The 12,819-nt window shown below is 45.6% G+C and overlaps 1 protein-coding gene across 1 annotated transcript in view; it reads left to right on the top strand.

The window, feature by feature from the left end:
• The window catches only part of BAZ1A (bromodomain adjacent to zinc finger domain 1A), a 110,519-nt gene that overhangs the window by 25,672 nt on the left and 72,028 nt on the right, over window positions 1–12,819 (top strand). The window contains exon 3 of the mRNA XM_024196011.2: window positions 2,825–2,968. Within this exon, the coding sequence (XP_024051779.2) occupies window positions 2,825–2,968 (144 nt within the window). The remainder of the gene's footprint in view (window positions 1–2,824; window positions 2,969–12,819) is intronic.

The following is a 12,819-nucleotide window of genomic DNA, read 5'->3' as shown; positions in this document are numbered from 1 at the left end:
TGGTTAGAGGGAGCTTATATTTCCTTTATTATATTGTAGTAATGTTAATGTGCATCTGTTTAAATGAATGTGCATGTGAGATATGATGTTGGGGTTCCCTCTAAAGCAGGGGTGGGCAAACTTTTTGGCCCGAGGGCCACATTGGGGTTGCAAAACTGTATGGAGGGCCGGGTAGGGAAGGCTGTGCCGCCCCAAACAGCCTGGCCCCTGCCACCATCCGCCCCCTCCCACTTCCCACCCCCTGACTGCCTCCCTCAGAACCCCCGACCCATGCAACCCCCCCTGCTCCTTGTCCCCTAACTGCCCCCTCCTGGGACCCCCGCCCCTAACTGCCCCCTGGGACTCCACCCCCTATCCAACCGCCCCGTTCCCTGTCCCCTGACTGCCCTCCTGACCCCTATCCACGACCCCACCCCCTATCCAACCGCCCTCCCCGCCCTCCCCCTCGAACCTCCGCCCCATCCAACCCCCTGGCCCCGGCCCCCTTACCATGCCGCTCAGAGCAGCATGTCTGGCAGCCGCGCCGCCTGGCCAGATCCAGACACACTGCTGCACTGCTCTGCAGGAGCGCGCCGCTCCGCCGCCCAGAGCGCTGCCTGTGCGGTGGCATGGCAGCAGGGGAGGGGCCGGGGGTAGCCTCCCTGGCCGGGAGCTCAGGGAGGTCTTGAGGGCCGGATGTGGCCCACGGACCGCAATTTGCCCACCTCTGCTCTAAAGTGTCACTAGAAATTTCTTCTATCCACACAACAATTACAGTATGAGCAGAAGTAGTGCAGACTTCCCTGAACTACCGTGCCAGTGTGCCTGAACCCTGATTTTGAGGGACTTTCTTAGAGGTAGTGGAGTAGTTAAATCTTCATGTGACTATGCTGAAAGATTGTATACAAGAATGCCAGTTAATGTTAATTGTAATGGTAGTTTTTGTGGTTTTTGGACAATTATCAACCAATTTACTTTACATAGGATAATCAGCAGCTGTTGGAGGGTAGTTTCTGGCTGTTATTATCTTGTGAAGTATTTGAAACAGTGGTCTAAAGATGAAAGTTTTTGTATCCCATTGCCAATAACCTGAGCTGACTAGTGCCTCCTCCTTCCCTTTCCCTCCAGATGATCTGTTTTGAAAACATGGACTCTTCATTTCAAACAGCAACAGAGGGTCCTGTGGCACCTTTAAGACTAACAGAAGTATTGGGAGCATAAGCTTTCGTGGGTAAGAACCTCACTTCTTGCATCTGAAGAAGTGAGGTTCTTACCCACGAAAGCTTATGCTCCCAATACTTCTGTTAGTCTTAAAGGTGCCACAGGACCCTCTGTTGCTTTTTACAGATTCAGACTAACACGGCTACCCCTCTGATCATTTCAAACAGTTTGTTTCAGGAGTTAGTATTTTGTAGTGGGGAATATTTTGGGCCTAAACCACCTTGGAAGAAATCCTTCTTTAAAATATATGTTTGTATCCGTGTATAGCAGATATTATTTTACAAAAAGAGCTCACTGCCAGTTGACCTCCTTTTGGAAATTGTTCATAAATTGATAATCATATCCTGGGACCAAGCAAGATTGAAATCTTTTAGAAAGCAGGATGTGTTAGCCTACTTATGGTGTCAAGTATCAGGGGGTAGCCGTGTTAGTCTGTATCTACAAAAACAACAAGGAGTCTGGTGGCACCTTAAAGACTAACAGATTTATTTGGGCATAAGCTTTCGTGGGTAAAAACCTCACTTCTTCGGATCCCTCCTGGGCTGCTTTCCTTCCCCAGTGTTGGTTCTCTCCCAGATGATTTTTCCTCATAAGAATTTCCTATCTTGGGTCTGTGAGCCCCACATGCAAATGTCTAAAGGGGCTAAGAATGCTTGGTTCAAGCTCTGTGCTTTGCAATTCTGTGATGTCCGTTACCAATACTGATACGCAGTTCCTCTAAGAAGGTGGTTATAATATGGTTTTCCTTTGGCTACTCTTGCAATCAGTGTTCAGCTTCAGTCATTGTCCACAATGGATAATTTTCATAATCCAGACATGGCTTTAAGAGATTAAACTAAAAAATGTGCACCCAGGAGTGCCAGGGAAGGGAGAAAGTTAGTGGCTAAGAATTGTTTATTATATGGTTATGAAATATATTAAATGAGTGTCAATTGATTATAGATTTTGAATAACACACTTAATTTTGTTTCTTTTATAACTAGCACTCATGATAGCAAATGAATGGATTTGCTTTGTTTGTCATTTGTGTGTGTACCAGATGGAGCCTTATATGTGTCAGGAGATAAATGGGCCATTATTAAGATTAGATACACAATGGTCATTTTAGCCTTGTTTATTTGGGTCATCAACCATACTAGAGGATGATCTTTTCTAGTATAAATACTTTGGCAACACAAAATCCTTTCCTTTCTTCCTAGATTACTATGAAAATAAACATAAAGGGTTTCTGTCTCGTTTCTAAGTAACAAAGAAAAAATCATTTTATTTTAAAAAGATGTTGTTAATTGTCACTTGGATAAAATAAGCACAAAAGCTCTTACTACCAGTGATTTCAAAATAAACTGAAAAAGTATATTTAAGTAAACAAAGTTAAGTCAAGTGTATATATGACTTAGGAAAATTCTAATAATTTACTGGCCTGTTTAGTCAAGTTGGTATATATTTAAGGAGGTGAATTAGTCACTTTTACAGATGCGGTAAGGTGGAACTCCTATGTAAAATATAACCACTGTTTCTATTCTGGGATTACAAATGTACTTTTAGAATAATTCATTCAACAAATTTAAACTTTTTGCATTATCAGAGGAACTTCATGTTTATAAATGTCTTTATTTTATTTCAGGTTGCAGTGTAAGATTTTGGAAGTCATAGCTCCACCGCATCACAATGGAGTGGCCAATGGCCACATCAACAGTACCGATGAAGACACTATCGTCATCAGTGATAGCGACGATTCAGAAACACACAACAGTTCTGCACAAAATGGGTAAATTACAATTTTTCAAGTATATCAAATATTTTGATTAAATTTTGGAAAATGAGGCTAAAGCAGATTTAGTGGGGCTTTTCATGAGGAGATTTGTCTCAAGCAAAGTGCAGAGGATATGGTGTCAGAATATTCACCCAGCTGAGTGGAGCGGCTAAACATTCACAGGTGCCTTATATATTGCAAAATAGGCAATTTAAGTGTATTTAGCCAGAGAGCGTTGAAAAAAGAGAATAATTGAGGCATAAGAAGCATTAATCAATTTCAGATTACATTGTCTGTAGGAGGGTAATGGTGTAGCACTTGGTCTGTTTTCAGAGCTTCTCTCCTCTACTTCTGCTCTGTTTACCAGACTTACTTTAAACTCTATGTTAGTTTTATTTTTTGTTTTTTTGGACAAAACCTAAAAATACTTGTAAGATGGCAAACACTAATTTAGGGTTCGTATTTTAAATAGGGATTTCACTCTAGAGCAAATACGGAAAAGAGAACTCTTCCAGAAGCTATATGTCCCATTATTTTATGCATTTATTTTGATATTTGTATTAGATGAACAGACTTCTGCCTCACGTAGGATTGCCAGCTTTTTAATTGCTGACAACCAGACTCTCTGCTCCTCTTCTTCCCCCCTGAGACCCCACCCCTGCTCCGCTTCTTTCCCCAAAGCCCTGCCTCTGCTCCGGAGCTGCAGCCTGACACGGAGCCTGCCTGCCCCCCCCCCACGAGATGGAGGTAGGAGGTGGCCCCAGCTGAGCAGGGGATGGCGTGGGTTGATGATCCGGCACCTCCCACCCCCATCCCCGCAGTAACCAGACTTTTGGTGTCCAGTCAGTACATCTGACTGGACACTGCCAGGTGTCCTTTTTGATCCAACAACCCTATCCTCATTACCCAGCTCCTCCTGGACCCTTAATTTAGTATGCCATATTTTTCCTCTGCTACAGGAAAGACTCCAAATTCAGTTTTATGATTTTATGTATAAGAGCAAGTAGGAAGATCAAATGGGCTGACTTAAACCCTTACTTGAACTGGTTTCTGAGAATGTGGCAAGGAAAACTATGGAGGAAAATATAAAAGTGAGCTAGATTTGAGAATTTTCCCTAGTATGAAACAAGGTTCCTCTTTACAGTTATTTTGCCAGTCCATGGCGCTGCTGAGCTACAGACTTAGACCACAGTCCTATAAACTGATTGTTGTGGGCAGACCCCTATGCCTGTGTGGAATCCCATTGACTTCAGTAGTGCTTCAGATGGTTGTAGGGGTCTGTCTAAATAGATTGCAGGATCAGGGCCATTACTTTTGAGTAGTCTGAAATAGTTATTACTACAATACAGTTGCTTCCTCATTTTCACAATCTGCTATTGCTTAGAAATATAAGTGGTACTGAATTCATAAACACTGTTCCAGCACCACGCTCAAAACAGTGACAATAAAGAACCAAAGATTTTCAAGTCCCTGCATTGAAGAGACCTAGTCTTATTGTGACTCTATGAATTGAACTTGGCTAAGCTTCTGTCTTCATGCTTTACGTTTGAAAAAGAAATTGTATCTGCAGAATTATTCTTCTATTCAAAAAACTGTAGTAACTATAAATATCTTTTTAATTTACAAAGTGCCTTATTCCACAGTTTTCTTAGTGTATGTGTGTACATTAGTATCTTAAAAATGTTTGTGTATTGCCATAAATTTTGTGTATTCTCTTCTAAACTTATTACAGTATTATAATGTCTCTTACCGTTACACCCAAATGGCCCCAAAAGTGGGGCAAAGAAAGAACTAATATTTACTAAGGATATTTCTATACGATGGACAGAGTCAGTGGATCAGATTGTGGCCTCAGTTATACTGGTGTTAATTTGGAGTAACTTCATATTGGCAAGTAACTTAGTTTACATGACTCACTTCTGCTACTTGTAAAATGAGGATAATTTATTTTTCTGTATAAAGCACTGTGAGGTCTATGGAAGAAAAGTGCTTTGGAGTTACAAATTATTAGACCCCAATTTTGCAATTGACTGGGTGCAGACTGGCTTCTTCATGCTCTGAGCACCCCATTGACTTTATTTAGGCTACATATTTAGGTGCAGCAGTTCATCCTTGCGCTGTCAGTTGCAGGTTTATTAATTATTCAGTTGATGTCAGGTTGCTCCTCGTGTAACTAAGCAAATAATGAAGGTAAACCTGTGGAATTTTATCTACTCTTGAATGATGTTTCTAGTGTCATGTAAGGGAGTGTCTGAATGTTTAAAGAGAAGCCCTCTATCTTGAAATATGTGCATTCTTTCTCCCTGTTACAGGAGTATGAAATTCAAGGGAGGTTATCTTTAAATTTAATACAGATATGGACTGCAATCCTGCAACTGGCTCTGTGCAGGGAGACCCTTATGTTCAGCCAACCCCATCAACTTTCACCGTTGCAGAGCCAGCTGCAGGATTAGGGTTGATAACCTCACTTCACTTCTATTTTTTGGGATTTTTTTTTTTTTTTGAGGGGGAGGAGAGAAACTTCTCATTAACTATATAGAAAGGTTTGTTTTGGCTTGTTATTAAACAATATTATTATTATTTATTATTCTTTGCAGCTGTTTTCATTGGTGGCATATCTAATCATCATTGCATGATGTAAACATAAAGACCAAACAATTTCCATTACTAGAAGTTTAAAAATACAAAATTAAAATATTATGAATTAGAAGAAATTGCAAAATTGGATAACATCACTAGACCATATCTGCTACTCCAAAATATTAAAAGTTTAAAAGTATTGACCATGTCCCCAAAAGAACCTACCTGAGTATGCAGTCTTGCCATGAGTTTATAGGTATTGTGGTCTTGAGTCTCTAAACCCTTACTTACACAAGTAGTACTTAAATTTGTGAATTGTCCCATTGAATTGAGTGGGAAGATTTTGCAGTGCTAAACCTTTAGGGATTAAATTTTGTCGTGTGGAAAACCTTTTCACCATGATAGATTTTATGTAATTTCTGAATGTGTCTTGGGTACTAGTGAATTGTATACTCAGCATAATTGTTCATTGTAGCCTTTCTTCCAGACCATTCATTATTGGGGGTGGGGGGGGAAATCAAAAAATGAGTCTTGATTGAAAATTCTCTTTAGCAGACGAGGTTAAAGTGCTCAGTTTGTCAGTTTTTGATTCTCAGTTACATGTGTATTGCTTCAGTTGAAAAGTAAGCAACCATAGTTGGAATAGGGAGGAAAATGTAAAGATGGTATGACAAACTGCAGTACTGGTAAGAAAATAGTCTTTATTTCCTGGTCCCAGTAACATTATTGGGCCAGGGTTATAAAAGGTTATGCCTCATCACATGGTAGCAGTCAATATCCACTGTCTGCTTTTACAGGAAATGTTATTGCTCATTAATTGTTAAGACTGATGCATGTTGTCTAAAAAAACAAAGTTCCCAAAGGTTACTCTATCACCAGAGGAGTAGTTTGACTGCAGAATCTGTAACTAGTCCAAAAAGTGTGACTCCATGACATGGATCAGATTGAAATTAGTTTTCTAAGCTGTTTGTCCAGCCCTAGCTCTAATTCTAGATCGGGGTGGGCAAACTTTTTGGCCCGAGGGCCACATTGGGGTATGGAAATTGTATGGTCCGCCATACATGCTCACAAAATTGGAGGTAGGGGTGGATGGTGGTTGGGGGGCTGGGCTCTGGGGTGGGGCTGGGGATGAGGGGTTTGGGGTGCAGGAGGGTGTTTCAGGCTGGGACCGAGGGGTTCAGAGGGCGGGAGGGGGATAAGGGCTGTGGCAGGGGGTTGGGGTACAGGGGTGTGTGAGAGCTCCGGCTGGGGGTTCGGGCTCTGGAGTGGGCTGGAGGATAATGGGTTTGGGTTGCAGGAGGGTGCTCCAGGCTGGGACCGAGGGTTCGGAAGGCGATCAGGCATGGGGCAGGCTGTTGGGAGATGGGGTGGGGAGGTGGAGGGCTCTGGCTGGGGGTGCGAGCTCTGGGGTGGGGCCAGCGATGAAGGGTTTGAGGTATAAGAGGGGGCTCCGGGCTGGGATCGAGGGGTTTGGAGGGTGGGAGGGGGCTCAGGGCTGGGGCAGGGGACTGGGGGGGGAGGAGGAGGGGGAGGGGGCTCAGGAACGCAGGCTTCAGGCGGCACTTACCTCAAGCAGCTCCTGGAAGCATGTCACCCCTCCGGCTCCTACGCGGAGGTGCAGCCAGGCGGTTCTGCGCACGCTGCCCCGTCTGCAGGTTCCGCCCCTGCAGCTCCTATTGGCTGTAAGCCGCAGCCAGTGGGAGCTGCGGGGGTGGCACCTACGGACTGGGCAGTGCGTAGAGCTGGTTGGCCGCACCTCCATGTACTATGTAGGAGCCAGAGGGGGGTCATACCGGCGGCTTCCTGGGAGCCACGTGGAGTGGGGCAAGCCCCTGCAGGGCCTCCCAGAGGATTCAGGGGGCCTGGGGCAAAGCAATTTCGGGGGCCCCTTCCATAAAAAAAAGTTGCAATACTATAGTAACATGTTATTTGGAAATGTAAAAAATAACCAGCGAAATACATTCAAAAATTAATTTTTAATAATTTGAAAATACACAAACTATATTATTTAAAAACATTAAATGCTTTAATGGTATGTATACATTTGCAATTACATAATGGGCTGTCGCTGGGTGATTGTGATGGTTGGTGCCAATAGGCTGTCGCTGCCTGGGGATGGCGCTACTGTTGCCCAGGGCTGGGTGGGGAGCTGGGCTCTGGGTCGGGGGATTCCCGGCTCAGAGGGGCTGAGCTCAGAGCTGGGGGTCAGGGCTGTGGGGAGATGGGGTCGGGGGGGGGGGGGCCGGGTCCGGGGGGCTGGGCCCGGGGCGGGGGGGCTGGAGGGGGGGGGGTGGGGGCGGGGGGTGCCTGGCTCAGAGGGCCTAGGCTCGGAGCTGGTGGGGGGGTGATGGGGTCGGGGGAGCCCGGCTCAGAGGGGCTTACCATGTCGCTTACCCCTGCCTCCCCCCTCTCCCAGAGCCTCAGCGAGCCGCGTCCAGGACTCCTGCCGCTCGGCCCGCTGGAGCTCGCAGCCCCGCCTCCTTACCACGCGGCTCCAAGCGGGAGGACCTCAGGCCCCGCCCGAGCCTCACCGCTGCAGTGCTGTCCAGGGCTGCTCTTGGACGCAGCGCGCTGGGGGATGGGGGAAGGCGGAGGCAGGGGGGGCTCCGACATTCTCGCTGGGGCTCCTGCGGGGCCTGGGGCAAATTGCCTCACTTGCCCCCCCCTCTGGGTGGCCCTGAGCCCCTGACCCCTCTCCCCGGCGGGAGCTGAGGGCCAGATTTAAAAGGTCTGACGGGCGGGATGTGGCCCGCGGGCCGTAGTTTGCCCACCCCTGTTCTAGATAGTTTACTCCAGGGGAAATTCTGTGCCAAAAAAAAATGTATGCACATGATATTTTAAAATTCTGCATATTTTATTTGTCAAAATAACAGTATATAATCATGCCAGTTTCAATTATTTTCAAAATACCTATCAGCAGCTATGTCTGTAAAAATACAGACACAAAAAAATCCCCCCAGCAGTAGAGAGTTAAGGAACTCCTAGGACAACCCAGTTCCTGTTTTCTTTGCCCCCTCCCCATCAGAGCCCAGCATGGGGTCAAGAATATACCCCCCCGATCCCAGCTGTTTCCCCCCCATCCCAGACACTTGCACACACTCCCTACCCCACTGAGCCCAGCTGTGGGGCACCCCCCAGCCCATACATCTGCACCCTGTAGAGCCCAGCTGCAGGCCCCCCTCAACCCAGACACTTTTCCACCATAGCCCAGCTGTGGGGTGTCCCCCCAGCCCACACACGAACACCTCTTCCTCACCAGAGCCCAGCTACATTCCCTGTAAGCTGTGTGGCCGCGTGGCAGGCTCTCAAGGGCCGTACAGGCTGGCGGGGAGAGGCACACCTCCTCCAGCCCAGCCCCCCCAGTAGCTGCCGGGGAGAGGAGCCCCTCCATCGGCCCAGCCTAGGCCTGCCGTAACTGCCAGGGAGAGATGTCCCTCCCCTGGCCCAGGCCCACTGGAGCTGCCGCAGCCAGGGAGAGGCACCTCTGACCTGGCCCCGAGCTGCTGCAGTGAGGGAGGGTTGGGGGGGGGGAGTCCTCCCTCCCCACGGCAGCCCCGGGACAGCCTGCACCCCAAACCGCTCATCCCAGCCCCACCCCAGAGCCCACACCCCCAGTTAGAGCCTCCCTCCGTACCCTAACCTTCTGCCTCAGCCCTGAGCCCCCTCCCACACTCCGAACCCCTCGACCCCACCCCCACCACATGAATTTTGTTATGTGCTCCAATATGAAGGTGATGTATGTGCACTGATATGAAGGTGATGTGTAACACATGACCTCCATATTGGTGCACATAACAAAATTCATTCCGCACATGGACATAAAAAATTAGAGGGAACACTGGAGCCCAGGATCCCGACGGAGAAATAGCATGATGCTGGGTCCCTGATGCTTGTGTGGAGTTTCCTGCATGCTGCCTTCTTCCTTCAGGGCATGCTGGGTACCGCAGCTGCTGGGAACACTCCAGCTCCCTCCCCCTTGCCCTCCCACGGCAGTGTCTTCTACTTGCGAGCTGGGCTCTGCTGGGTCCAGCGATCTCTAGTTGTGGCCAGCAGGTTTGTAGCCTATTTCTGTGGGAGGAAAGGAAATTCTGTTCATAATGTCAATTTCTGCGCAAATTCTGCAGTGCACAGTGCTGCAGAATTCCTCCAGTAGTAATAGTTACCTTGGAAAGAGCTCCTAATATGTTGTTTCATCTGAACTATACACATTCAGTGAAGTATCCACTTTCGGAAACCTTTACAGGAGTAGCAAAGTTTCAGTGCATTCTTGGTAGGTATGATGTTAGGTATTCCTATCACGTAAGCTTGAAAGCATTGCCAGTAGGTTACACGAGTTTAACCCTTGCTGTGCAGATGTCCATGGATGGATAACCAGGCTCTGCACTGGGAGAGAAATTCATGTCTTCACCTCATAAAGTAACTTGGCTTTGTGTGGGGCATAAGGGTTTGGAATCTTGGTGGGTGGAATTCATCCTGCCCTGAACCTGCTAGTAGGCCACAAGGCTGCAGTGTAGTCTGTCAATGGCTAAAATTTTAGCCTGTTGCCTGCATAAATGGCTGCTGCCCTTCTTTGTCTGCCACCTAACTAGGAATCTGGCCCCAACAGCCTTTATAGAATATGCTGTGAAGAGGACCTTGTATGTACTCTGGATAGGCAAGTGAATCTTAACCTACCAGCTTAGCAGGAGAGGACCTTTATTTTATTTTTTTTGCTTTCAGCGCAGTATTAGGAATCAAAAGATCTGTTTTTATTTTTTCCCTGACTCTACACAGATTCTTCACAGTTGTAAATTGGAGATTCATAGATTCATAGATTCTAGGACTGGAAGGGACCTCGAGAGGTCATCGAGTCCAGTCCCCTGCCCGCATGGCAGGACCAAATACTGTCTAGACCATCCCTGATAGACATTTATCTAACCTACTCTTAAATATCTCCAGAGATGGAGATTCCACAACCTCCCTAGGCAATTTATTCCAGTGTTTAACCACCCTGACAGTTAGGAACTTTTTCCTAATGTCCAACCTAGACCTCCCTTGCTGCAGTTTAAGCCCATTGCTTCTTGTTCTATCCTCAGAGGCTAAGGTGAACAAGTTTTCTCCCTCCTCCTTATGACACCCTTTTAGATACCTGAAAACTGCTATCATGTCCCCTCTCAGTCTTCTCTTTTCCAAACTAAACAAACCCAATTCTTTCAGCCTTCCTTCATAGGTCATGTTCTCAAGACCTTTAATCATTCTTGTTGCTCTTCTCTGGACCCTTTCCAATTTCTCCACATCTTTCTTGAAATGCGGTGCCCAGAACTGGACACAATACTCCAGCTGAGGCCTAACCAGAGCAGAGTAGAGCGGAAGAATGACTTCTCGTGTCTTGCTCACAACACACCTGTTAATACATCCCAGAATCATGTTTGCTTTTTTTGCAACAGCATCACACTGTTGACTCATATTTAGCTTGTGGTCCACTATAACCCCTAGATCCCTTTCTGCCGTACTCCTTCCTAGACAGTCTCTTCCCATTCTGTATGCGTGAAACTGATTTTTTCTTCCTAAGTGGAGCACTTTGCATTTGTCTTTGTTAAACTTCATCCTGTTTAACTCAGACCATTTCTCCAATTTGTCCAGATCATTTTGAATTATGACCCTGTCCTCCAAAGCAGTTGCAATCGCTCCCAGTTTGGTATCATCCGCAAACTTAATAAGCGTACTTTCTATGCCAATATCTAAGTCGTTAATGAAGATATTGAACAGAGCCGGTCCCAAAACAGACCCCTGCGGAACCCCACTCGTTATGCCTTTCCAGCAGGATTGGGAACCATTAATAACAACTCCGTGAGTACGGTTATCCAGCCAGTTATGCACCCACCTTATAGTAGCCCCATCTAAATTGTATTTGCCTAGTTTATCGATAAGAATATCATGCGAGACCGTATCAAATGCCTTACTAAAGTCTAGGTATACCACATCCACAGCTTCTCCCTTATCCACAAGACTCGTTATCTGATCGAAGAAAGCTATCAGATTGGTTTGACATGATTTGTTCTTTACAAATCCATGCTGGCTGTTCCCTATCACCTTACCACCTTCCAAGTGTTTGCAGATGATTTCCTTAATTACTTGCTCCATTATCTTCCCTGGCACAGAAGTTAAACTAACTGATCTGTAGTTTCCTTGGTTGTTTTTATTTCCCTTTTTATAGATGGGCACTATATTTGCCCTTTTCCAGTCTTCTGGAATCTCTCCCATCTCCCATGATTTTTCAAAGATAATAGCTAGAGGCTCAGATACCTCCTCTATTAGCTCCTTGAGTATTCTAGGATGCATTTCATCAGGCCCTGGTGACTTGCAGGCATCTAACTTTTCTAAGTGATTTTTAACTTATTCTTTTTTTATTTTATCTGCTAAACCTACCCCCTTCCTATTAGCATTCACTATGTTGGGCATTCCTTCAGACTTCTCTGTGAAGACCGAAACAAAGAAGTCATTAAGCATCTCTGCCATTTCCAAGTTTCCTGTTACTGTTTCTCCCTCTTCACTAAGCAGTGGGCCTACCCTGTCTTTGGTCTTCCTCTTGCTTCTAATGTATTGATAGTAATACATACCTCAACATGGATGTTACAAGGCTTATTTCATGTTGATAAGGTGTTCTATAAAATCAAAGTATTATTATTTTGACTTAAATGGCAGAATAATACAATAACTCTCAAAGTTCAGAACTCTTCCATGTGTAACAAAGTAATAACCCCAACTTCTTCTCTTCTTCTCTAGTGAAGATTTTGCAATACAATAAGATCTGCAAATTCTCACTGGATAGCACATCGTTGAGCCCTTTTATAAGAATGCAGGGCTCTTCTGTTGAGTCATCCTAGAGTCAGGTGCCAAAACCCTGCTTTAGGATTTAGGGTAATTACTGCTAATTTATGCTAGCAGGTGTGCCTCATTAACTCCAGACAGGATCTAAAGGAGGTGTTTCTTTGAACTAGAGGAAGCCTAGGACTGAGGATATTTGAGAGGAAAACCCTAGGAACACCTACACTTGAAGAGGAAGCTAAGGCTAAGAGTTTGTTATGTTTTTATTGTTTTTGAGTTCCTACTAAAGCTGGACACCAGAAGAGGGTAAGTTTGAAAACTAGCTCAGGGTCTTTATGATCTGTTGAGGACTGGATAGGGACTCAGCCTGTTCACACCAATATATATGTTGGTGGAATAAATTTGTGAGATTGGTCTTTATTTCCTTGTCCTAGTTCCCTGATATGGGTCAGGGTTACAAAAGTTTCAGAGTCATATGG

The sequence above is a fragment of the Terrapene carolina genome, unplaced genomic scaffold (assembly GCF_002925995.2).
Source record: "Terrapene carolina triunguis isolate 2854851 unplaced genomic scaffold, T_m_triunguis-2.0 Scaffold96, whole genome shotgun sequence".
Lineage (NCBI taxonomy): Eukaryota > Metazoa > Chordata > Testudines > Emydidae > Terrapene > Terrapene triunguis.
Note: the sequence above shows the minus strand (reverse complement) of the source record. Positions and strands in the feature narration are given on the sequence as shown.